The following is a 26863-nucleotide window of genomic DNA, read 5'->3' on the forward strand; positions in this document are numbered from 1 at the left end:
TATATTTTTTTTTATAATTCATTCATATAAATCATTATTAGATATTTTATGAGTAGATATATATATATATATATATATATATATAAAATGTATAAATATATGTAATAAAATTTAATTTATTTTATAATTATTTTATAATTGTTTTATGTAAATTAATTTAATTTGTATTCAATCAAATTAAAAAGAAGTAAACAAAAATATAATTTTTTTAATATCAATGAAAAAATAAATAAAGCTCTCGATTCAATTGCTTGGTAATAATTAAAAAATTATAATACTATGTTAAATTAATGATTAGTGTTAAATATATTTCATTGGTTTAAATAAAATAGATATATACAAATCATTGAAGCATATGCACCACAAAGGCGTTCATGAGAATGAAACGGAATGTTATAAATATCCTCTGACCTACGTTTTCAGTATGGAGCATAAGAAATATACGTATACGTAAAACTTGTCAAACGAAATACACAGTTTATTATTTGGGAATGATGACAGAGGAGGCATTTCCACCGATCATTAGGTTCCAGGTAAAAATGTGTGAAAGTAACATTTTTCAAAGAATGTGCATCATATTTGTGCACACTTATATATTGCAATATATATGACGCATTTTTAAAATTTCTTTCCTCTTTTCAGTATACATCGAATTAAATATTTCCGGTTTTTAAAAATAAATATTATAATAATTTTCGATAAACGATAATTATACCATATTATTTCTTAATAGGAATTTGTTTTAGTATCGATATTAAAAAGATATCGATTACATATCATTCTTTTTACATTAATATATTTATGTTGTAATATTGGCGAAAATCCAGTGTTTAAGGAATTAGAAATTATTTTTAGAAAATTTATATTATTAAGATATTGTTAGTTCATGAAATGAAATCACAATGAATTAAAAAATTTATAAATGTTGATGTCACATAGCTAAATATTTTAATTTTTATATTATTTTTGAAAATTAAATAATAATGCAATATTTAATGATTTAATTTATATATTTTTGTTTGGAAACAATAGAATAATCTGAATCTTAAAAATATAATATTGGAGAATAATTAAACATAATTTTCAATTCTTTATTAAAATAAATAATTTTTTATATATTTTTTATTTTATAACAATCAAAACATTCACTTTTGCAAAACTTTTTTTGAAAAATGTTTATATAATATACATATATTATTCTGTTTTTTTTAAAACGTAATATTATTTTATAAAATGTAATAATACTAATAAATGATTACTTATTCACTGCATTTTATAATTCTCTTTAACCCGTCATAATTAATTTTTTGTTATATCTATAATATTTTTATAAATGTTTTTTTATGATATAAAAAGATTATAAGAAAATAAAAATTATTATTACTTTCATGAACATAATAGTAAAATAATAGATTATTTAAAGAAAAAACTTTTTGATAATCATTTTTAAATCTGTTTAAATATTGCACATGCGTATCATCTTTTTAATATATTATCGTTTTTTCATTAGTATATTAATATATACCATGTAAAATATTGTATTTTTATTTTAACCTCTTTTTTTAGAATTAATTTAAATATAATAAATTTTTAATTTCTTATTATATCAAAATATTTAATATTAATATAATCATTATACTTACTTGAAAATAATATAAATAATAATATAAAAATATTAAAAAGTCTTGCTATATCTTATTTAATTTATTGTTCAATAAGACAAGAACAATAAGATAAAATTGTATCACGAAACACATTTATGGTAATATTTACTCGGCCGATAATTTGCACGTTGTGAAACCTAGCTAATTTTCCTAGGTTGCTATATCAGAAAGTAAAGAGAAATATTTAGAAGAGGAAGGGGAAAATGCATACATATATATACATATGGATATATATATATATATATATTATTAAGTTTGATAGGCGCATGCGCATAGTGATGATGAGATTCGATATATCGCATGAGTTGGTGGGAGAAAAACAAGGACAGATATTATAGGGGGTGAGAAAGGCAACGATGCAACCCCTGTTTTTCAATCGTTGCCGCTCGATTCTGCGCCTTAGTTTGGTATACGGGGCGGCTCCTATATTCCTATTCACCTTTAGCGTTACCCCAGGAGTGCATGAATGGTGATTTAACGCGTACCGAGAAAAAGAACCTTCGTGTCCAGCAGGTGCTGGACAAGTGAAAGAATCATAGTGCCTAGAGTCTCTTATAAAGCACAATGGTTACAGATAGTACCAGTCAGGTATGATTCTATATTCATTTTGCGTAAGAGGTGCCGGAATGTCGCCGGTATTTTTTCTTTCTTCAACTGATCGAAGGGTGTGAACTTTGGAATGATACATTAAAATAATTTTATTTTTTTCGTTAATAAAAAGTGCATTATATTGAATTTTTAAATGATACATTTCTTTTATGAATTTCTTTGATTACAATACTAAATATGAGAAAATGAAAAAAACTTTAGAATTCAGCTTGATAACCATAGATAAAATAAAAAGAAATAGTGGGAAGGGATGATTGTAAGCAAGGTATAGGCACGATATAGGTACATAGATGTTTTATAAGCCGGTTTTTATCGTATGGTTACCGTTTTCCAGATATTATCGAGAAATAATTCGAATAATATAAATAGTTATAAATAATTTAATGGGGACAAAATTCATTAATCAAGTAAAAATACAAATACAAATCAAAATTGTTGATAGGATAAAGGTCATGGTCAAATTATATGTATTACTAGCACATAACATAATTCGAACTTGAATACTTGAATACAATAGTCAAATTAAAAACAATGGTTTATAAATTTTTGAATATGAACAAAAAGATAAATATTTCATAACAATATCAATTTATTAAATTTTCATTTTTTTTTTAAAATAAAAAACATTTTTACTGCATTTTATATTGCACTTTACACTGCATTGAATAAAAACAATATTATATTATTAATTATTTCTTACTTATATAATATATTATAATTCATATAATTGATTTATATTCAATATGTTGTATCATATGTATTGCATACATGTTTTATTTATTAATGATTTATAAAATAGAAGGATTTTCTTAAATTTCTATTTATTTTATTTTTCGATTTGTTGTTTTTTAAATAATATTATTAAATATATCAAAAGGAAATATAATTAAAAATATTTTATAATGAAAATATTTAAAATAATTGTATTGTAAGCATTAATTTTGTTGCATTGTTAATTAATAACTAATCATTAATACATCTTTTATTCAATTTCAAATATATTTAATAATTCTTTTCTTTTTATTTTATTTTAATTTTTTTTAAAATTTAATTTTTAAATTTAAAATTTATTTATTAGGTAAATGAATTTAGGAAAAATATTTTCAGAACATTTGAACTATTTTATAATAATTTTCAATAATTATTAATATTGAAAATTAAAATTAGAAAATGAATATTATTATTATTATTTATATATTTAATATTGATGTATTGTTTCATATTTAGGCTGACGATACGACAGCATTTCTTCGTGCTGCGCGGTCTGGGAACCTTGAAAAAGTGATTGAATTTCTCGATACCGATTTAGATATTAATACAGCTAATTCGGTAAGATTTATAAATTCTTATAATTATCTGTTATTTTCGTATTTATTAAATGTTATTTGTTTTATTCAAATCAAAATATTTTATATTCTTATAATTCATATTTCAGAATGGTTTAAATGCTTTACACTTAGCATCGAAAGATGGTCATGTTGAAATAGTAACGGAATTATTAAAAAGAGGTGCTACAGTGGATGCAGCTACAAAGAAAGGAAATACTGCGCTGCATATAGCTTCGTTGGGTAAATTTAATCTTTAATTATTATATAATATAAAATAGATTACAATAAAGAAACTAACATATTTAATACATTTTTAAAATTATATTAAATTAATTTTATATATAATATTATATTAAATATAATCATAAATAAATATTATTAAATGAGATTTATAATATATTTTCAGCTGGCCAAGCGGAAATAGTAAATATTCTTATTCAGTATGGTGCTGCAGTTAATATTCAATCTCAAAATGGTTTTACACCTTTATACATGGCTGCGCAAGAAAATCATGATCAAGTTGTTAAATTGTTGCTCAGTAACGGCGCCAATCAAAGTCTTGCTACAGAGGTGAATATATGTATACAATTGATTGTATTATATAACGATTGTATTATATATTTATCATTTAAATAACTGATAGTAACTATATCATGTTTTTCATGTAATTTATACAATTTAGACAATAAAGAATGATTTTAGGATGGATTTACACCTCTCGCTGTTGCAATGCAACAAGGACATGATAAAGTTGTCAGCGTTCTTTTAGAAAATGATTCTAAAGGAAAAGTTAGATTACCAGCACTTCATATTGCGGCTAAAAAAGATGATTGTAAGGCTGCTGATCTATTATTGCAGGTAATTTAAAATTTAAAATTTAAAATGAACATTCATAATTTTACATTTATATTTTATTTCTACTCTTTTTAGAATGATCATAAACCTGATGTTACATCGAAAAGTGGCTTTACACCTCTACATATCGCTGCCCATTATGGAAACGAAGAAATAGCACGTTTATTAATAAAACGTGGAGCTGATGTGAATTATTTAGCAAAGGTACGAATAAATTGATATCAATAAAAATTAATAAACTTGTATTTGATATTAATATTCTTGATTTCTTTTATCAGCATAATATAAGCCCTTTACATGTAGCAGCGAAATGGGGTAAAAACAATATGGTTAAAGTATTATTAGAAAATTCTGCGCAAATCGATGCTAAAACCAGGGATGGTTTAACACCGCTTCATTGTGCAGCAAGATCTGGTCATGAACAAGTTATTACCACGCTTCTTGAACACTCTGCACCTATTAGTGCACGAACGAAAGTATGTACAAAAATTTAATTACTATTAATTAAATTCATAAAGTTGTTATATTACCAATATTAATTATGTGTACAAGAAATACAATATATAATACAATAAATAATATGTCGATTTTATTAATGAAAATTATATTTTTTAGAATGGACTTGCACCATTGCACATGGCATCACAAGGAGATCATGTAGATGCAGCAAGAGTATTATTATATCATCGAGCGCCAGTAGATGAAGTTACGATCGATTATTTAACGTCTCTTCATGTTGCCGCACATTGTGGACATGTTAGAGTTGCGAAATTACTTCTGGACCGGAAAGCTGATCCGAATGCACGAGCTTTAAATGGCTTCACACCACTACATATTGCTTGTAAGAAGAATCGAATAAAAGTTGTTGAACTCTTAGTAAAACATGGAGCATCGATCGAGTCTACTACCGAGGTATGTTAACAACTTTTTTATTGTTTAAGTAATACTTATTTTCTCAGAAAGTACAAGTTTCTTCTCTTTCTTTTTATTCTAATTTTTATTCTTGTTTCAAATTATTAATATATATATCATTAATTTAAAGTTTAAAATACTCATTCTTCGATCACGTTATAAACAACTAATTTTTTTAATTACTTCAACTTAATGTATTCATGAAAAAATCATGAATAAAATTTTTATTTATTTAAAATAAACTAATATCTGCGAAATTGATTAATCACTAATAATAAAAGAATATTTAAAACTAATGATTTTTTTTTGTTGATATTTAATTCAAGAATCAAATAAAAAATATCTTTTATTTTTTACATAGTATTTATAAATATTCATAATTGAAAAAAAGAAAAATAATAGAAAAATATGTTTTAAAAAATGTAACAGATTGTTTGGTAGTTATTATAAGACTGGTTAACGGTTATTTTATATAGATTCTGTTATGATCAATATAGATGATCATTTCTATGTATTCCATATAAATATATCGAAGAAGAAAGTATATTCGTTTGAAAACTGTGGAGTCATAGTATTAAAATGTTAATAGAAGATACATATATTTTACAGTCTGGACTGACTCCATTACATGTGGCCAGTTTTATGGGATGTATGAATATCGTGATATTTCTACTGCAACACGAAGCCAATCCTGACGTGCCAACTGTTAGGGGTGAAACACCTCTACATCTGGCAGCTAGAGCTAATCAAACAGACATTATTCGAATTTTATTACGAAACGGAGCCAAAGTTGATGCTCGCGCAAGGGTAAGTAAATATAAAATTGTTTAAAAACAATTATTTCTGGTACGATCAGATTTCGTTAATATAATTTAACGAAAATCACACATAAAATGATACATATAAATGATCATTGTGTACTCATTGTTATTACGTATTTCGCACACTCCATTAACCAGTCTCATTTCGTTTTTTATGTTGATATTATTATTATTTTTGTAATAGATGCACATTTTATTGTTAATTTATTATAATAATTATTAATAGTACATATTATTATTAATATATTTATATTTATACATATGATATGGCAATTGTCTTGATTCATTTTAGGAACAACAAACACCCCTTCATATTGCATCACGATTAGGAAATATTGATATTGTTATGTTACTTCTGCAACATGGTGCAGCAGTTGATACTACCACAAAAGATATGTACACAGCATTACATATTGCAGCAAAAGAAGGGCAGGAGGAGGTAATGTACAAAGAAATTTCAAAGATAGCGGATTACATCAGCACGCAAAGTAGATTATATTTATTTTGGACAAGATATCGTGAATACCTTATATAGTTTCTGTAATTATTAGAAAATTTCTTATTTTCTGTTGTTACATATTTCCTTCCTTATCATTTATATTTTATTTCATATTCTGTTAATTAAGTTTTGTTTATATTTGTTATATTTTATGTTAAGTTATTTATCTGTAATGAATTTTAATAAAATTTTTCACCATATTAATTATTTTTTTGTTGCCTTTTTCTAGCTATCTCTTATATTATATCATTATTAACATCTTAGAAATTAATAACCTCATTTCTTTATTTCGCATTTATTATTATATGCCATTTAGAAGTAACTGTAAATTTTAATTTAAGGTAAGATATTAAAAAATCTTTTATCTATTTTAAAATATTGAATAGATTTGTAATAATAATATATAATAGTATTTATTAATTATTTCATATACTTAGAATTCGATTAAATTAGGAATTTTAATTTTTTTTTAATATTATAATAATTTTAATAATAAAATTTTATTTAAAAAAGAACAAAATATATTTTTGGCATTATATTATGAATAATATTTCTATATGTTTATGAGCATGTTATGAGCATATTTTTTTAAATGTAATTTTAATTTTTTATAATTTTTTTTTATAATTTTTCTTTTTTTTTAAATATAATTTGAAATACAAAATTATGTGATATACTATTCCTTTGAAACAATACAATCAATTCTTGTAAATCAATTTGTATTAATTACGAATCCAGATGATTCCACTTAAATACTTCATTCTATATATGTCCGAATGATCTAGAATCGCGCGAAATTTAAAATTTAAAGTAAAGATAAGAAAAGTTAAATTAATCGTTTTATATGTTTTAAATTTCTTTTTAATCATTTAAAATTTTTTTATATTATGCATCATATATATTTTTTTTATTAGCTTAAAGAAATTAATTATAGTTTCACTTGAGTTCATATTTTCATATACAGGTGGCAACTATTCTTGTGGAAAACAATGCTTCTCTTAAGGCTACAACTAAAAATGGTTTTACTCCTTTACATATCGCAGCTAAATATGGCAATATGAGCGTCGCAAATATACTTTTGCAAAGAGATAGTAAACTTGATGCACAAGGAAAGGTATGTATCAATTATATATTTTTCAAATTTTTTGATATTATTTTATATTATACTTATATCAGAATTATTTACAATTTAATTCAATTAATTTAATTTTAATAACACTTCATTTATTATTTTTTTTAAAAATAATAATAATTTTTGTTCATTAATGTATTAAAAATGTAAAATTTCAGAATGATATTTCTCCTTTACATTTGGCTTGCCATTATGATCATCCAAATGTTGCAAATCTTTTGTTAGAAAAAGGAGCATCCCCTCACTTAGCTTCTCAAAATGGACATACTCCTCTACATATTGCTGCACGTAAAAATCAGGTAATATCATATTATATCCGAATAAATAATAACAAAAGCTAAATTATTTTATTTGAATGTATGATTTACCATTATTCTTGTAAGAAATATAAATTAATATAAAAAATTCAAGAATTCAAGAATTCACAAAAGTAACGAATTTAATCTTTAATAATCAATCTTACAATTGAGTAATTGAAAATTTAATTGAAAATTTTTTAGATGGATATTGCTTCTACTCTCTTAGAGAACGGAGCAAACGCGAATGCTGAATCCAAAGCAGGATTTACACCATTGCATTTAAGCGCACAAAAAGGACATTATGACATGACGAATCTGTTAATCGAGCATGGAGCTGATCCAAATCATAAATCAAAGGTATGTAAAGTCATTATAATTATATTTTTTGATTAAAAAAAATAATCTCTTGAGAAATTAATATTTATTAAACGATTTTTTTGTCTAGAATGGTCTCACCGCACTGCACTTGTGTGCTCAAGAAGATTTTATCAAAGTGGCTTCTATACTTGTGAAAAATGGTGCAAACGTTGAAAGCGAAACCGAAACTGGTTATCGACCAATACATGTCGCGGCACATTTCGGGAATCTTTCGATGATTCGATTTCTTTTAAAACACAATGCAACTATCGACGTAAAAACTAATCAAAATTACACTCCGTTACATCAAGCTGCTCAACAAGGCCATGCACATATTGTTAGTGCATTATTAGAAGGAAATGCTTCGCATAAAGCTCGAACGAATGTAAGTACTATTATTTTTTTCTATTTATTATAGATTATGCATAGAAATCTCTCTCTTTGAAAAATTGTATGACTCTCTTGTGATATTTCTTTTATAATATAAAATATCGATTTATATGACCTATTTCTTTCAGGATGGACTGACTGCATTAAATATAGCTCAAAAATTAGGATATATATCTGTAATGGAGGTATTGAAGGGATTATCTTATGATACCTTGGCGCCTGATAATAAAAATTGGGACGAGAAGTACAAAGTTATCGCACCTGAAAGTTTGCAAGAAACTAGTTTTATGTCTGATTCTGACGATGAAGGAGGTATGATTCTTTTACATAATCAGACAATGAACATGATTATTATGATTAATTAAGTTTATAAGAAAGTCAAGAATTATGTAAATAATTTTATGAATATGAATAGAATATGATTTTTCACAAACACGTATATAAACATTCACTGTTAAATAAAAAAAAATGTACATGAAACAAAACTGAACCGCGATATTCGTATACAGGTTCAGATGCATTGATCAGCGAGCAGCCGTATCGATACCTTACAGCAGATTTGATGAAAAGTTTAAGAGATGATTCATTGCCTATTGATGTTACACGGGATGATCCAATACATAGACAAGGTAAAATATTTATTCCTTACTTTAGAAATGTTACGATAACGTTTTACGTAATGTGTGGCACTGTTCTCGACCAGTTACAAAAGAAGAAAAACAGGATTTCACTCAAAGCAATAATTATTGTCTAGCAGAAAACTTTGATACTGATGGATTTAATTTGGGGTATGTAAATATTAATATTAAATTTATATAAATTGTATGGTAAATAAATTATATCTGATATAATAAATCAATTTTGAAATAAATTATATCTTTAAAAAAAATATTACTTAATAATATGTAAAGTATTTATAGCGTAAAATTTTATATGGGAATTTTATATTAATTGAAATTAAATATTTTCATTTTTAGCCGACTTCATTTCAGATCGTAAGTAATTTTTATTCCTATGATAGATAAGACACGATTGATATATTAACTTTGATTAAATATCCAATTTTAATTTTATTTGATACCACATAATCGAAATAAATTGTGAGCATACATGATTTTAATTAAATTCTACTATATAAAATTGCAATTTTCGAAGTTTTAACAAATTTTTATTATCGCTTTAAAATTTTTTAAATCATCACTCTTTTGTTAACGTAACTTTTAAAAATTAAATTAATATTTCATTATGTTCCAACTGTATTATAAACTAGTTTAAATTCTTACAATATTACATTCACTGAAATTATGATTATCATTTCAAAATGAGCAATTTCATATGGTAGCAATTATATTTACGCCGTAAGATTTGTGTAAAAAGATAATTTCAATTTTTAGATTTTTAGTAAGTTTCTTGGTGGACGCACGTGGAGGTGCTATGAAAGGATGCAGACACAGCGGTGTACGTATCATTGTGCCACCACGTAGAGCAACAATGCCGATTCGTGTTACGTGTAGATTGATAAAACCTAATAAAGTTGCAAATCCTCCTCCTTTAATGGAGGGAGAGGCTTTAGCAACTCGTATCATAGAAATGGGACCAATTGGTGCTACGTTTCTAGGGTAAATATCATTCTGCAAATCATTTTTGATTTTTTATTATTCTGCAAACAATATATATTTATATATATTTCATTTTAGCCCAGTTTTAATCGATATACCACATTTCGCGTCTATTCGAGGCAAGGAGAGAGAAATCATTATTCTTAGAAGTGATAATGGTGAAACGTGGAAAGAACACGATAATTCTGCTGATAATGATACCACTCTATTAAATACTCCATATGGTATTTTTAAAAATTTAAAAATAGTTTTATCAACATGTTTACACATATATAGTTTAACGTATCTATTTATATCTATTTATTATAGATCCTCAAATGAGCGCTACTCATTCTGGCAGAATTACCCGTATAATAACAACCGATTTTCCTCAATACTTTGCTATTATCACGAGAATTAAACAGGAAGTTCACGTGATTGGTGCCGAAGGTGGAATTTTAACATCAAGTGTTGCTAACGACGTCCAAGCAGTCTTTCCACCAGGAGCATTAACAAAGAAGATTAAAGTTGGATTACAAGTAATTTAAATTGCAATATTTCGCATCAGGAAATTTTTATGTTGGGTGAATATAATCGATAGCCGTTCCTATTTCTAACTTTTATAGGCTCACGTCATTCCGGCAGAGCTTACAGCAAAGTTACTAGGAAATTGCGTAGCTGTTTCACCTGTAATAACGATCGAGCCGAGAAGACGAAAGTTTCATAAACCAATCACCCTTACGATACCTGTACCACAAGCAGCGAATAAAGGGATGATTAATCAATATGGTGGTGAAACACCAACATTACGACTTTTATGTAGTATTGCAGGTAAATTAATAATAATTATATTATATTAATTATATATTCTATATAATAATAAATAAAAATATCTCATATAATTCTTTTTATTATTTTTCATTTTTCAAATTTAGGTGGAACCAGTGAGTCACAATGGGAAGATGTTACTGGGTCGACACCATTAACTTTTATGAACGATACAGTGTCCTTTACCACAACTGTATCCGCTCGATTTTGGTTAATGGATTGCCGAAATATAGGCGCAGTTCCAAAAATGGCAACCGAATTATATGAAGAATCGTTATTTGTGCCATATATTACAAAGTATGCATACCAATTTTCAATTAAATTATATATAATCCTTTCTTATTTATAATAAATATTAATAATATATAAATATTAATAATATATAAATATTCATAATAAATATTAATTTTTTTTTTTTTTTGATATAGTTTTATAATATATTCGAAACGAATGGATGTGCTTGAAGCAACATTAAGAGTGTTATGCATGACCGATGGAAAAGAAGGAATGCACACTTTGGAAAGGCAAGAGGAATTTGTCGAAATTGTAAAAAGCCGCGATGTCGAAGTAAATATTGTTCATTATGTAATTTTAATTTTATTTTAATTCCATCCAGATATTTTTATGATTAACTTTCGTTACAGGCACTCGATGGGAAAGATCTTTATATTGAATTCAGTGGAAATTTAGTACCTGTGACGAAATCGGGAGTACAATTGAAATTTACCTTTAAAGCTTTTCGTCAAAATCGTTTATCTTTTCACGTAAAAGTGAAAGATCCGTTGTTGGATCCGGTTGCTAGGATGCTGTTTATGCGAGAACCGAAAGTAGCGAAAGGAGAACCGCCTCAACAACCAATTTGCGTGTTGAATATTGTTCTTCCAGAAATTATAACTAAAGTTGAAGTACAAAAGAAATTGAAAGGTAAATTTTTTTCTGTAATATATCAATATTATATATATATATACAAAGCTGGGAAAATTAATGTTTAATTACAAAATATAACGTTTTGTTCTTCCTTTCGTTGCAGATTATGAAGATTCGAATATTATTAGTCAAAAATTGGATTCTTATGAATCGAAATACAAGATGGAGCAAAAAGAGAAAGGCGACGAACCTAAGGATATTTCGCCTTCCGAAAAGAAATTTATTACCGACACCCTGCAAAAGGAACGAACAGGTATGATATATCCATGTTTCTTCACTTCATATTAGATTAATGATAACGTTAGAGCAATGAAGAAAATTTATGTAAAAATTATACAAATCGCAGTGAAATTTATTTAAAGGAAACATTAATCAATCTAATTGAATTCAAATTCAAATGCAAGGTGCAAAAAAGGAAATTTTATATGTTCCATTATAATAAGAAATTATTTATTATAATACATGAATTGCTTTAACGATTATGAAATTTAGATATATATATATATACATGTATTCTTATTAAACAAATGACTTCATTATAAAACTAATTAATAGTGATAATCGATATTTATAAACTTTAGGTAAAATTTGGTATTAAAATATTAAAGAAAACATTGTTTTGAAAACAATTTCGTTTCGTGCAGTAGAAAAATTTCTACTGTAATTCTATTTTCGTTTAAGAGGGCACGTTAATCTACTTATGCCTCGAAAGTCGAGTGAGGCTTCTGTAATTTAATTACGTATAACAGTATCAACAAACGTTCGATAGCTATGACGAATTCATTTAGTTTGTTCTGAACCATTGGAACTACCACTACTTTTAAAACCTATCTTCTTCTTTCGAGTATCATTCTACCACAATTTTCTTATAACGTGAGTTTATTTTATTTAAATCGAGTTGAGATATTGGTTACACTTTTTACGTTTGCTTTGTTTGTCCATAACACACCAGTTATAACATTGTTATTACATTTTCGTTCGTTTTAAACATTAATTTCCATTTCTTTCTTATTATTTTCAGTTTCAGGTTTTTTTAAGTTCTTTAGTAATTTGCACTTAAGATCTGCGCGCTAAATCTTAAAAAAAAAAAAAAAGCCAAGAAAGAAACCTATTTCCAAGAGACATTTACGTACACATGGAAGATTCAAGTGAGAAACAAGAAGAGAAAGTGGAAATGGAAGATAATTGTACCTTGGAATCACGGAACGAGAATGGACTATCCGTAGAAAAGAGCGTGATCGATACAGAGTCTTCGAATCGAATTAACGAGCAACCAGAGGTTGATCAAAATGAGAAAAATGTTGCAGATCCGCAGATCATTGACGAAAATTTAAACTCGTCCAAATCGAAAGAGACTGGGACGAAAGCAAAGCGTAAAGTAAGATCGACGCGTAGAAAATTGAACGCTATGATTAATAACTCGTCGTTACATTTCTCTGACACCGATTCAGAGGGAGAGTTAACTACGATTAATTCGCAAATCAAACCTTTGAATAACATAGAACAAAACCCGATTATTTCCGTGACATTTGATGTCATAGAAAATGAAAGCTCGAATTATTTATCACTGGATGATAAAGATTTCGTTAAGCGTAATAATTTCGTTGAGAATATGACAGACGTGGACGAAATTTATCCAAGCGAGCTAGAGAACGAAGAGAATGAGAATCAAGATAATCTTAAGATTGTCGATACTCCTTTCCAAACAGAAACGGATCTTGAGGACCTCGAAGGCGAAGACGAAGTGCAATCACCTATCTATGTGAAACCAAGGTCTGATATATTTTGCGATTATAGCGGGGAAACGATCACGACTAAGGAAGGTGAAGGACCATTCTCCGTGGAAGTGCGAAATAAAATATATGAAGATAGTCCACAGAATGAGACTTGTGGCGCCACGCCAGACATTGTGGTTATGTCGAATACTGATGAAGAAGACATGGTTGTATCCGGGGACGAGGAGGAGCAAGAAACTTGTTGCAGTCAAAAAGAATTATTCGAAGATTTAGACGTTCTTGTTGCGTCTCAAGTTATTATGAAAAATATCAATAAAATGGAGAACTTGTTAACTGTAAAAGAAATCAGTGATGACGGAACTAGCGATTGTCATACCGATGTAGAAGAAGTTGAGTAAATTATTACGATTGAGTAAATCATAAATTGAAAATCATGTGGACGGTAAGAACACGAATTTAAAGAGTCCGCTTTTTAACAGATTATTTCATGTTACTCGAATATTGTAAGAATTTGATCTCTATTAGATCTAATTTATTCTAATTAAGTACTGAAGACGATGCAAATGCATCGAATATTATCTTGTATGTTAATCGATATTTATTATAATATACATATGTTATTCAATTATAGAGGATATGAAATGAATTTCATATTACTCGATGTATTATGTTGTTATACATAATATCTATGAAGAGAATATTCTATGAATACCGAAGAATTGCCTATTTTATATTCGATATCAAACTGAGAATATTGATAATTTTAAAAAAATAGAAAAATATATATGCATATATATGTTAAACTTTCTCTTATATATTTGTAGGATTCTAAAGTGAATTAACAATGATGTCTTATCCTGCATTTATGTAATTTTAAATACAAAAAATGTTTGTGCTGCAATTATAGAAATATATATTTTTCATTATAATTTGGATTATTTTATGACAATTTACTATTTTACTTTAAGACAAAAATAAAATTTTAAATTTTTTCTGTAATTTCTCGTAAATGTTGATTAACAGGTATGTTAAAATTTTCTTTTTTATATGATAAAAAAGAACTCAATTAAACCATAATAAATCGTTTTTGTATTTGTACTGATATTAATATTTTTATTTTGTACTGATATTAATATTTTTTTGCGATTGTTTCCTATTTGAAAACAATATTAATTGATTGCAATTACGTACATAATAAACATATATTTATATGTATAATCAATTAGATTCAAAAGTAAGAAAGAAAGATGAGTTTCCTATTTTAATATTTTTAAAAATTAATTTAATCAAATAAAAATATTTCTTCAATATATTCATATATTATTTTTGACAAAATTATTTAAAAAACTTAAAATATTTTTGTAATTTTATATATACATTTAATCAATCATCAAATATTAAAGCATTAAATAGTATTTATATATATGTATATTTTTTATTTTAGCCAAATTATTTTGATCTTTATCGTATTCCTAAAATTAATTTTCTATGGAAACCTTTTCTTTCCTTTTTGCACCATGCTTTGAGTACAATTTTTACTATTTTTATTTGGATTTTAACATAAGATTTGAGATTAACTTGAAAAAATTAACAAGAGAAATTGTTAAAAATAAATTATGTATACACATGTCGCAAAAATTAACCGACTAAAATATTTTTGCTTTAATGTTATCATTTAGTATTAACGCAATATTCTGTACTTATACTTGCAGACAAAACTGCCGTCCTCAACATTATCATAGACAACCGTATGGGATATTAATTTTAAGTCTCGAAGGATACTAATTATATCTATAGATATTAAAAAAAAAAAAAAACAAAAACACAAAAAAAAGAAAGAAAGAAAAAAAGAGCAATTAAAATTTATAAAAGAATTTAGAGTTATATGTATTATATTATATATATATATATATCTATATATTTCTGTGTGCATGTTAAAATTTTAAAGAGAATTAACAATGCCTCGATAACCCGAGAGTTATTTTTGAAATTGTATTTATTCTTCTGAAAAAAGAATATTATTGTTATTATGTACAGTAACAAAAAGTTTACGACAGTGTTGTAACTCTATTAACATTTAAAGAAAATGAAATAAAATAAAAGAAAGAAAAAAAAAAAAAAAGAAAAAAAAAATCGTGTTTACGAGTTCGCACGCTTGTGAAAGTTTAATCGCATAATCCTTAATAAGAGTTAATATTAACGTGAGATTGTAAATATACGCGAGAGAAAAATGTATTTCATTCATTACAATGTACCGTTATCTAATAAAAAGTAATGTGAGAATAATTCTTGGTTGTTCTAGATGCTGTTACTATCCACGAATTCCTTGCGCAAAAAGCGGCTTCTCCCCTAGAATCTGTAGATGCTAGTTATCCCAGTAAAGTAGTCGAGCAAGAGCAAGATTTGTCGCCAAGTGTCGAGAGACAAACCTATTCAGAGAAGAGGAAATTCTGGGAGGATATATCAAGGAAACGGGAAAGTTATCAGCGATCGGAATCGGAGGTGTCGAGAACCTCGCAGTTGACTATAAACGAGAGCGACAGCGAGTATATACAGAATGTAATCACCGAGGACACGGCAGACATTGGTCAGCAGCAGATCGACAAGTCTGAAACGTTAGAAGATTTGAACGTGCCCGATATATCCGAGTGTTCAGTGGCGGAGAAAGCGCAATACTTCGAGGAACAAATACAAAAAGAGACGACGAAACTTCCGCCCAAGTTGCATCAACAGGACTCGTTGAAATCCGAGAAGGAGAAGGTAACGAAGATTAAGATAAGCGAGAAGGAGAAGGTGGATAAGGATGAGAAGTATGTGACCGAATTGAAGCAGAAAAAGGTGGAGGAGAAGGGGATGGAGATTGTTACGTTGCAAAAGGAAGAGCAGAAAGAAGGCGAGAAAAAGGAGAGAAGATTGTCTGATGAGGATGAAAAGGAAAAGGATGAAAGTAAATACGTGGAAGTAAGCGAGGTAACATCTATGGTGTCTGTGTCTGAAAAGGAATTGGGAAAAGAAAAGGAAGATTATGTGAAGCTTGATGAGATCGTAACCGAAGTATCTGTAAAACCTGAAAAATTAGAGAAAGATATTGAAAGGTTAGAGTCTATGCCCGTTGTAACATCCGTGGAGAAAGTTGAGAAAATTACGATAGAAGAAAAAATGGTGGAACCATCGATGATTGTCGAAGAAAAATCGGTTGATGAGATTAAACGAGTGGATGAAGTAGAGAAAATGAAAATTGTGGAGGAAACTCCCGTACCGATAAAAGATAAATTAGCCGAATTAAAAGTTGAAGATGTTGTGGAGAAAGAACGTAAAACAATTGTTATCACTGAAGTACCTGCACAAGATATCGTAGAAGATGTAAAAATAAGAAGAGAAGAAGTACAAGAGTCAATTACACAAGTAAGTATAAAAGAGATGGAAGAAGAGAAACCAAAGGATGTTATAAAATCTGTAGAAGTAAGCGAGCAAAAAGAAAGATTAAAAGAAGAAATAGAAGAAAAAGTGAAACTAATATCGGAAGTAAAAACGAAAGAAAAAGTTATAGAGGAGAGTGCAGAAGACAAGAAAGTGGAAGTGGAAAAATCTATTCCTGAAGCGAGTGTAGAACGAGAAACGATAGAAGAAACTATAAAAGAAAAAGAAAAGGACGTCGAAGTTACGAAAATAGTTATTCATGAAGAAATTATAAAGAAACACGTAGAACCAGAAGTGCAAGAATTTATTGCAGAAATTGGTCCAGAAGAAAAAATCGTAAGGGAAAAGGAAAGTATAGAGCAAAAAGAAGAAGCAGAAAAGATTGTTACAGAGATAACTACACAACAAGAAACAGTGGAAGAAAGAATTGAAGAAAAAGAGAAAGAACCAGAAAAAATAGATACGGAAATATTTTTACGAGAAAGTATTAAGGAAGATCTAGAGCAGAAAGAAAAAGAAGAAAAAGAAATTGTAAAGCAAAAAGAGGAAAAGAAAGAGGAATACGTAGAAGAAGTTACTACAGATATAAGCGATGAACTAGATAAAGAAATAGATACCGAGAAAAAGCAAGAAGAGATATTAGAATCCATTGTAGAAAAAAAAATGGAAGATACGAAAGATGAAGAATTAAAAATGGAACCTGCGAAGAAAATAGAAAAGGAGGTGGAAGAAATTATCACAGAAAGGAAATTACAACGAGAGATAATCGCAGAAGCGGAAGCGAAACGAGAGAAAGTGCAAGATGAAGTTGCGGAAAAAGTTGTGGAAAAAGAAGAAAAGGAAGAAAAGGAAGAGCAAGAAGTTGTTACAGATTTAACCGTCCGAGAAAGAACATTAACGCCAGAGACAAAAAGAGAGGAGATCATTAGAGAAAAAATGGGTGGAAGACGTATCATAACGGAGGAAACTACTATTATCTATAAGGTACAGAAAGATGGTACTCTGGTACAAGAACAAGTGTTGAAATCCGTTCAAGTGGAAGGGGGAAGCGATGCTTTAGGCGGATTAACCCAAATGCCTGAAAGTAAAATCGAGACTAAGGTAATTCACGAGATAGAATCGATTGGCGATATTAAACCTGAGATCACTTTTTCAACGGATATTAAACAGGAGATGCAAAAATTTATGGAGGAAGAAAGAAAACCGGAAGTCGAAGTTAAGGAGGAAATAAGACTGGTCGAAAAAGAAAAATTGGAGAAAGTATTTCCTGAATCGATTATAAAGGAAGATAAAGAAGTTAAGGGGAAAAAAGAAGGAGAGGAAGAAGGAGAAGGAGAGTTAAAGAAAGGAGAGAAAGAAAAAATTTCACTGCACAAAGAAATAGTAACTGAAGTTGAAACGAAACAAGTTAAGAAGGAATTCGAGTCGCGTATTCCTATTTCAACAGCAAAGATGGACAAAGATAAAATTCAAAAAGAAACGAAGCTTAAAGCTACGATAGAAGAGAAACGTGTTCCAAGTAAACTCGAAGTGGATAAAGAATTAATCATAGAAAAGGAAGATATTTCGCCAACGACCAGAAAGAAAGAATTCGAATCTCGAATACCGAAGCGTGTCGTGGATGTTAAACCAACGTCTGATAAAGCTGGAAAGAAGGATACGCACGTAAGAAAAGAAAGCGAATCGTACACGATAACGGAGAAGAAATCGAGCGAAGAAATAACTTCAAAATTGGAGGAACATTTAACGACGAAAAGTGAAACGCAAACATTTTCGAAAACTTTCACCGATCCTCAGCAAGCTTTCAAAATGTTCGAGGATATGGATAGCTTAGGGAAAACTAGTGAATTAGGGAAAACAGTGACGTCCAAGATCGATCATAAAACGTCGACAATGCTGGAGAAGAAAGAAGTTGTATCCTCGGAGATTTCCACTGGCAAGGACAAGGTTATCACGCACGAGGAGAAGGAACGGGTGGAGAAGAAGAAATCGTTGGAATCTCAATTGAAGAAAGAGTCGCCGACCGAAACGTTGGAAGAGAAAAGCACTAAGCGCGAGGAATTGGACAAAACAGCGATTCAAAAATTGTCGATGAACTTGACGGACACTCAAAACATAATAGACGCGGCTGCGTCCGAATCGAGGGCTGAAACGAAAAAAGAGGAGATATTTAAAAAGTTATCGGACGAGGAGGGTGTCACGACTCAAGAGGCAGGTAGCAGTGTATCGAGAGAGAGCGACGCGGACGTAGCTATTCGAATAAAGAAAGAGATTCCTAGGAAAAGCGGGTACGAGGAGGATGTGAAAGTGGTGGAGGGAAAAGCGACGGAAAGGATATCGAGGCCAGTTGCGGATACGGATCAAATCGAGACACTCGCTCAAGGGGAATCGCACAAAGAGACGAAAGAAAGTTTCAACGTTGTCCAATTCGTGCCGAGCGAGAAGAAGAGGATGAAGGAGAAGGAGAAGGAAGAGGAGAAGGAATCGTCGAAAGAAGAGAAGGAGGAAGTGGCGCGACCGAGTGTAAGTTTGGAGGAGCAGCAACGGCAAAAGTTCAAAGAGATCGAGGCGCGTACCATAGCGGAAACTCTGATTCAATCGATCGAGAGCGAGATCGAAGCGAAATCAGCGGCGGATTTGAAAGCGGAGTTACTCAGCAAAGGATATTTGGAACAAATAATAAGCGAAAGCGTGGAAACGGACCACGAGAAATTGGCGGATGATTTGACGCGCAAATTCGAAAGTATCATGAAGAGGACGGCGCAGGAGAAGGGAGGGCGCGTGGAATCGCCGCCGAGGTTTAGATCGTCGATACAGGAGGAATCGTTGGAGAAAAGTTCGACCAGGGACAGTATAAGCGAGGATATAACCAGGGACGAGGAATCGTCGCCCCACGAGAAAGAAGAAAGTTTCCCCCTTTCATCGTCCCAGGCTAAACTCCAAGACAGAGATATTACCATGAGCCCCAGTAGCATATCCGAACAGATAGATTTCGAAGAAACGATCGACGTGGATACGAACGAGTTGGAGAGCGTGTCGAAACCAACGACAAGCCCTCAATACGAGAAACAACGATCGAGCAGCCAGGTGAGTTTCCCTCCTGATAAGATGGTGTCCGAGATTTCAGGCGCCAGAGTTTTGGAAATACTGGAACCAGGTATGGACAGTCAATCCAGAGAAGATTCGGTGGACGTACCCTCGTTAGAGATGGACGAGCATAAAATATCGGAACAGACTAGCAGAGGAATACCATCGTTGCGCGAGAGCGCGGAAATGGATTCGTTCGAGAGGTTGGCTCAAGAACGAGATATCACGATCAGCCCTAGCACCGTATCCGAGGATACGAATATAGATTATTCTTTGGTGCAAGAGTCGTCTCATCCTATTGGAGGATCCCAAAGGGAATTGCCTATGATAAGCACGAAAAGAGCGGACAGTTTCGAAATCGAAAGTCCTCCGCTCGTCTCGCCGAAACCGAAGGTTCGTGGCCTCGAGATCATTAAACCTGTCGATTGGATGATCGGTGACGAGAAGATCGAAATATCGGAGACGTTGCAACCGTCTCAGATCTTCAACCAAGAATTGGAGGCGTACGAAACGATGATCAAGAAGAAGGAACGATTGTCCTCGTTGGACGGATCGACGGATCATGAACAGGAATCCGGCACTAAATCGTCGGAGGACATCAGTGTGATAGAATCGACGAGAGAGGCAGCGGTTGCGGATGACGATCGTAAACCTACGAAATTCACCGTGATTCCCGTCAGCGAGCAAGATTTTGAAAACGAATTGGTGGAGAATAAATTGGACGTTAGTTGTCAGGAATTGGTCGACACGTTGCAGCGCGAATACGATGCAAAAACGCCTATCGAGGAATACGTGGAAAGTACTCAACAACAAGTTGTCGCGTCTACCGATGAAAAGGTGGAATTGGAAAAAGAAGAAGTTTTGCAAGTGGAAAAAGAAGTTGTGGAAGAAGAACCTAGCGATCAAATTACGATCGAAGAGCAAAGGGTAGAAAAGAAAGAAGAGGTGAAAGAACAGATAAAAGAAGAAGTGAAAGAAGAGATGAAAGAACAGGTAAAAGAAAAGGTAAAAGAAGAGATGAAAGAAGAGGTAAAAGAACAGGTGAAAGAACAGGTAAAAGAACAGGTGAAAGAAGAGGTGAAAGAAGAGGTAAAAGAAGAAGTGAAAAAAGAGGTGAAAGAAGAGGTGAAAGAAGAAATGAAAAAAGAGGTGAAAGAAGAGGTGAAAGAAGAGGTGAAAGAAGAGGTGAAAGAAGAGGTGAAAAAAGAGGTGAAAGAAGAGGTAAAAGAACAAGTGAAAGAACAGGTAAAAGAACAGGTAAAAGAAGAGGTGAAAGAAGAGGTGAAAGAAGAGGTAAAAGAACAAGTGAAAGAACAGGTAAAAGAAGAGGTGAAAGAAGAGGTGAAAGAAGAGGTAAAAGAAGAAGTGAAAAAAGAGATGAAAGAAGAGGTGAAAGAAGAGGTGAAAGAAGAAGTGAAAAAAGAGGTGAAAAAAGAGATAAAAGAAGAGGTGAAAGAAGAGGTGAAAGAAGAAGTGAAAAAAGAGGTGAAAGAAGAGGTGAAAGAAGAGGTGAAAGAAGAGGTGAAAGAAGAGGAGCCGATGAAGAAGGAAGGCGAAAAGATAAAGGAGGAGGAAAAAGCGAAAGAAAAAGAAGAAAAAGAAAAGGAAGAGGAGAAAGCGAAAGACGATGTGTTGGCTAAACCTTTGAAAAGCGAGGAAAGTAAACAGGAGAGAGTCGCGGCAAAGCCGGAAATCGAACTGAAATTAGAGAAAACAACTGACGAGTTGAAGGAATGGACGGAAGCTTATTTGTCGAAGATGAAACCGTTGAGCGAAGATTACAAAAGGCATATGGAGAAAGCTACGGAGAAGCACGACAAGCCTGGAAGATCGACGACAGTTCCTTCCGACACTTGTGCCTTGAAAATAAAAAAAGATGATCTCTCTAGTGTTGATTTAAGTGCACGATACGCTATAACCGTTCTAGATCAGGTAGTTAAAAAAGAGATAGCCGAGGTGAAGGAGTCTTTAGAGGCGGCTAAGCAAGACCTGATAGAGGAATTAAGCGAAAATAGTGAAACTGTGATCCAAATAAAAGATTCCCCCTCAGAGTTCCGGTTTAAATTACAACCCGAATCCATTCCCAACGATTTACCATTTTTATACACACCAGCGTATCCTGCTGCTGAGCAAACCACCCACGAGTCGGATACCGAAGCGATAAAGAGGGAAGAATCCCCCGCTGATAAATCGCAATCGAAATTCGAAACGAAGGATACCGATCGAGGCGAAACGGAGACGATGGATGATGGATCCGGTGGTATCGAGGAACCGATACGTCAAACGCAAAAGGATACACCTGTGATTAAAACCGATAAGTCTGACGTAGAGACTGCTGTAATAACCGTCCACGAAGATACGAAAGACGAGGAGGAAGCCCGCGAAGAGGAACATCCTAGCCCCGTGCCTGCCAGCATGTCAGGCTCGGACATAGACAATAAAGACGAAAGTTCTTCTTTGGCTTTACCGCGCCCCGTACTTAGAAGACGCCAGAAACCCGGTAGAAGTGCTAAACGCATCACATCCGACAGCGACGCGGATCTCGGTTCTAGTTCCGGCGAGAGTAGTAATTATCAATCGTGCGACTACGAAATCGGTAGCGGTAGCCGACCTAGCTCTTCCGACGTGGAAGCGATGCAATCGTGCGGCGTACCTTCCGCCACTGCCTCGGAATACGAAACTGCGATGATGTCCGTCGAGCACTCCACCTCTTCCAAACCAACCTCGCAGGAGTATCAGACAGCGGCCACGACCATGAGCTCGCGCGAATCGATGAAGTCTTTGACCTCTTTGAGCTCCGGTCATCTCGGCAGCATTGACAGTACCAGCGAGTTGTCCGAGACTTTGGTAGCGTCCGAAGCGGATGCGGACAAAGAGGAGGAGGATGAGGAGGAGGAGGAGGAGGAGGAAGAGGAGGAGCGTTTGGACGGTGGTCTGGACGAGGAGCAGACCGAACAGTCGGACTCGTCCGGTAGCGATATACCGATCGACGAGCCGATGGACGATATCTACAATCGGGCACCTTGTCGTATGAAGCGATCGTCCGAAATGATCTTCCCTCAAGTCCTCGAGGCGGCCGCTCTCGAGGAATCGCCGGCCAAGGACACCAAAGGTGTAGATTTCGCCACGTCCACCTCGACCTCGGCAACGGGAGCTGGACCTGTTCGATCCGTCGATATAATGACGTCGCGAGTTTCCGAGGACGGGGTACAAAGTGTGTGCACTCAGGTGATTTCGACTCGAGGCGTGGAAGCCGAGGCCGAGGCCGAGGTCGAGGACGAGGAGGCGCCATCCAAGGTCGAAAGCCTCCTCGAGACGGGTGAGAAGGACGCGGAGGAAGGGACAACGTTGGACGTGCAAGCGATGGAGTCCGAGCTTTTGGAACAGAGATATGGAAGCGCGACGGGGCAAGCGACGAGCGAAAGCCCGGAAATGTCGATGCAAACGTCGACACCCTCTATAGTGCAACAGGCTTCGATGTCGACGTCTTCGACGTCCGGCGTGTCTATAGACACGGTGGTGGGGAAAGAGAAGTCAACGGATCGTCAATCGCCTGACAGCGATTCGTTCGAGATGGTCGATAAACCGGATATCATCGACGATTTCGTGGTCATAGAGGAAGTTGGCAGAGAGGCTGAGGAATACGATTCCGAAGGGAAAAGTATACGCATCAGTTCTATACCCCAGGTGATCGGCAAACAGTACGATCGGGATCTTGAAAATCTTATAACCGAGAACAAGGAAGATTCGCAAGTGTCGACGAGTCAAGCGTCGAAGAACAACGAATTGTTCGACTTCGAGTCGGAGGAGAGCCCGCCTCAAGTCTCGAACGACGATCAATATTCCCAATCGTACTCGGACGACGAGCAATACGAAGGGGGGAAGAAATGGATAGAGATGCAATTCCACGCGGATCCACGAGTCTACGACATCGAGTACGATCGAGGTCCTTTGGAGGATATAAAGGAAGAGGAGATCACCGACTTCGAGGCTGGCAGCAGTAGATTCGGAAGCTTGGGCAGTCACAAGGAATCGATAGGAAGCGTGGGTAGTATGCGAGGCAGTTTCGGGAGTACGCCCGACTACGACGTCCTGGCCGGTAGGAAATATTTCACCAGGCCATCCGATCACGACAACGTGTCGTTGAGCTCGTTGCAAGAGTTCGAGAACTTGGAGAGCGCTGTCGCGGCTGAGAATTCTAGGAAATTGCAATGCGGCTCCCACGATTCCGTCAATAACGGTAGTCTTCCAAGGAGGTACATGACCAGCCGATCCGGCCACGGCGACGACATCTCGTTATCTTCGTTGAAGGATTTCGAAGGGTTGGAGAGAGCGTGTAGGGAGGCGCATTTAATCGAATTGCGCGCAAGGGAGGAGGAAGACTTGTTAGAACACGAAAGCCCCGAGAACAAGTACAAATTGGAAAGCCTAACGCGAACGAGGATCGACACGAGCACGGCCGGCTCGTTCAACGCGAGCACATCCGGCTCGGACGATTACGAGAAGAGAATAAAAGAGATCGACGAGATAATACGGATAGCCCAGTCGAATGTGGAGAAGTCCGATCGGCAAGACGACACGACGGAGGACATTTCGCAAATCGAAATCACGGACGCTGAGAAAATTGGATCTCAGCCAGGTGTGCAACCTGTTTCGAAACCGGAAGAGGAACTAGAGGAACCGACCCCGTTGCCTCTTCAAAGAGAGAGCAACGTAATGGAGACGAGTACGGATTCCCTCGAGCTGGAGGATAATATGGATAAGAAACATCACCAATTATGCCGAAGTTCCGACTCGTTAGAGATGAAAACCACGCTAGATTTTCCTTCGTTGAGTTCGGACTCGTTGAACAATGTGCGAGACGCAAGGGAGATGCAGTCGGACGTAGCTGAACACGCGAGCAGCGTTAGACGTATTTCTTCGGACTCGTTGGACATGCCTTTGCTCGAACAACAAGATTCCGAAAGACCGAGCAACGAAGATGATCGTTCGGATGGTGTCACGTCGGACAATTCCTTGGAGCACAGATCGGATGCAGGGGAAACCGATAGAAGCGATAGAGCGAGGACAACACCGAGCACCAATACATAGGAATATTTTCGTAGGTACGTATTATTATGTTATGTAATATTGCATGTAATAAAAATTGGCATTTTAAGATTTTAAGAAAAAGAAAGATTGTTACTTTTAATTCGCAATATTCGTCTCGTTCCAGATAGTGGACCATCAAAGTGAATTTGTTACAACGTTGGTTCTTAAAGCTACAACGATGTATTATTGAACCAATTGAAATGCTTTACGTAATACAGCATAATATAATGAAAAATGAAGTACTAAAAGAAATACTTGCGCGTTGTGCATATGCAAGGTATTAAAATGCATTTATCTTTATTTTATGCGACGTTTTATAAGAATATAATTGTTTTATGATGCTTAAGTGAAATAGTTATTATCTTTAAAATATAGGATTGTTATTAAAATGAGGTAGAAACACGAATGACGCTTATTCATTTCGTATTAAAATCTATCAAGAAAAAAAAAACAAAAAAAAAAACAAAAATTGTAATTGCTTTCAATCTACTTGTTTCAATAATTATGAATTATCTTGCTTCGTTGTTCACGATTATTTACAGTAATTAAGTTTATATCGCAAAAATTGTACTTTTTAAATGTTATTCTCGTATGTCCTACTTGTATGATAATACTTATATAAAAAAAAAAAATGTCATGTTTTTGTAAATTTTTCGATTATAACGTGTCTTTGTGACTACGCTTTCTTAAGATGTTGACAGTTATGAACACTTTATATTTGCATACTGATTTTCAAAAAACGTTTACGAGCTCTAATACTCGTTAATCTTAATTGCAAGTGTTCACGAAAGAACAAAAAATATATTAATTAAATAGAAAATTTTATATACAAACCGTAATGTATAAGATCTTAGGGAAAAAAAAAAATATATATATATATATATTATCAAGAGAGTGCATTCTCTGATTAATGTATGATGCATATGTGCAAATGTTATAGACATTTTTTGTATGCGAAGTTTTAACCAATTATGAAATATTGCTTTAATCTATTTGCTGATAATGAATTCGATGTATTTTATCGATCGTAAGAATTTTTAACGTTATGTCAAAATTTTAACGATGTTTTTCATTTATCTGTTTTTCATAATATGTTTTTTTTTTCATCGATGAAAATATAAATCTATATGAACAAAATAAAATATTCATCATTTATTGAAACCCCAATGTTCTTCGCGATAGTTGCTTGGACTACATATTTGATAGAAACTTCAATTATTATAGCAATAACTTTGTCTATATACAATATATTATAAGTTTAATTAATAAATGCAAAAATCATGCGTACAAAACGTTGTAAAATAAAATGA

At 32.5% G+C, this 26863-nt stretch overlaps 2 protein-coding genes across 3 annotated transcripts; both read left to right on the forward strand.

The window, feature by feature from the left end:
- The first annotated feature begins 341 nt into the window (after positions 1 to 341).
- On the forward strand, positions 342 to 26847 carry LOC122719854 (ankyrin-2-like). The gene is made up of 28 exons (XM_043946071.1): positions 342 to 533; positions 3501 to 3602; positions 3709 to 3841; positions 4008 to 4171; positions 4304 to 4459; positions 4532 to 4660; positions 4735 to 4932; positions 5072 to 5368; positions 5978 to 6175; positions 6482 to 6628; positions 7653 to 7802; positions 7979 to 8119; positions 8321 to 8476; positions 8565 to 8861; positions 8995 to 9178; positions 9376 to 9495; positions 9570 to 9654; positions 9844 to 9861; positions 10261 to 10485; positions 10564 to 10709; positions 10795 to 11003; positions 11091 to 11295; positions 11400 to 11589; positions 11721 to 11859; positions 11937 to 12216; positions 12323 to 12472; positions 16258 to 25567; positions 25678 to 26847. The coding sequence occupies exons 1-27, from the start codon at positions 492 to 494 to the stop codon at positions 25551 to 25553; spliced, it is 13557 nt and encodes a 4518-aa protein (XP_043802006.1). The 5' UTR covers positions 342 to 491; the 3' UTR covers positions 25554 to 25567; positions 25678 to 26847.
- LOC122719943 lies at positions 12830 to 16241 on the forward strand. Of its 2 annotated transcripts, XM_043946227.1 has the most exons (3): positions 12830 to 13092; positions 13241 to 14397; positions 15668 to 16241. In XM_043946227.1, the coding sequence occupies exon 2, from the start codon at positions 13355 to 13357 to the stop codon at positions 14351 to 14353; it is 999 nt and encodes a 332-aa protein (XP_043802162.1). In that variant the 5' UTR covers positions 12830 to 13092; positions 13241 to 13354; the 3' UTR covers positions 14354 to 14397; positions 15668 to 16241. The 2 variants fall into 2 exon arrangements, with proteins under 2 accessions (XP_043802162.1, XP_043802163.1); XM_043946228.1 differs by lacking the exon at positions 15668 to 16241 and having other exon boundaries at positions 13068 to 13092; positions 13247 to 14850.
- Positions 26848 to 26863: the final 16 nt, after the last annotated feature.

The sequence above is a fragment of the Apis laboriosa genome, unplaced genomic scaffold (assembly GCF_014066325.1).
Source record: "Apis laboriosa isolate Shangri-la unplaced genomic scaffold, ASM1406632v1 scaffold9_cov152, whole genome shotgun sequence".
Taxonomy (NCBI): Eukaryota; Metazoa; Arthropoda; class Insecta; order Hymenoptera; family Apidae; genus Apis; species Apis laboriosa.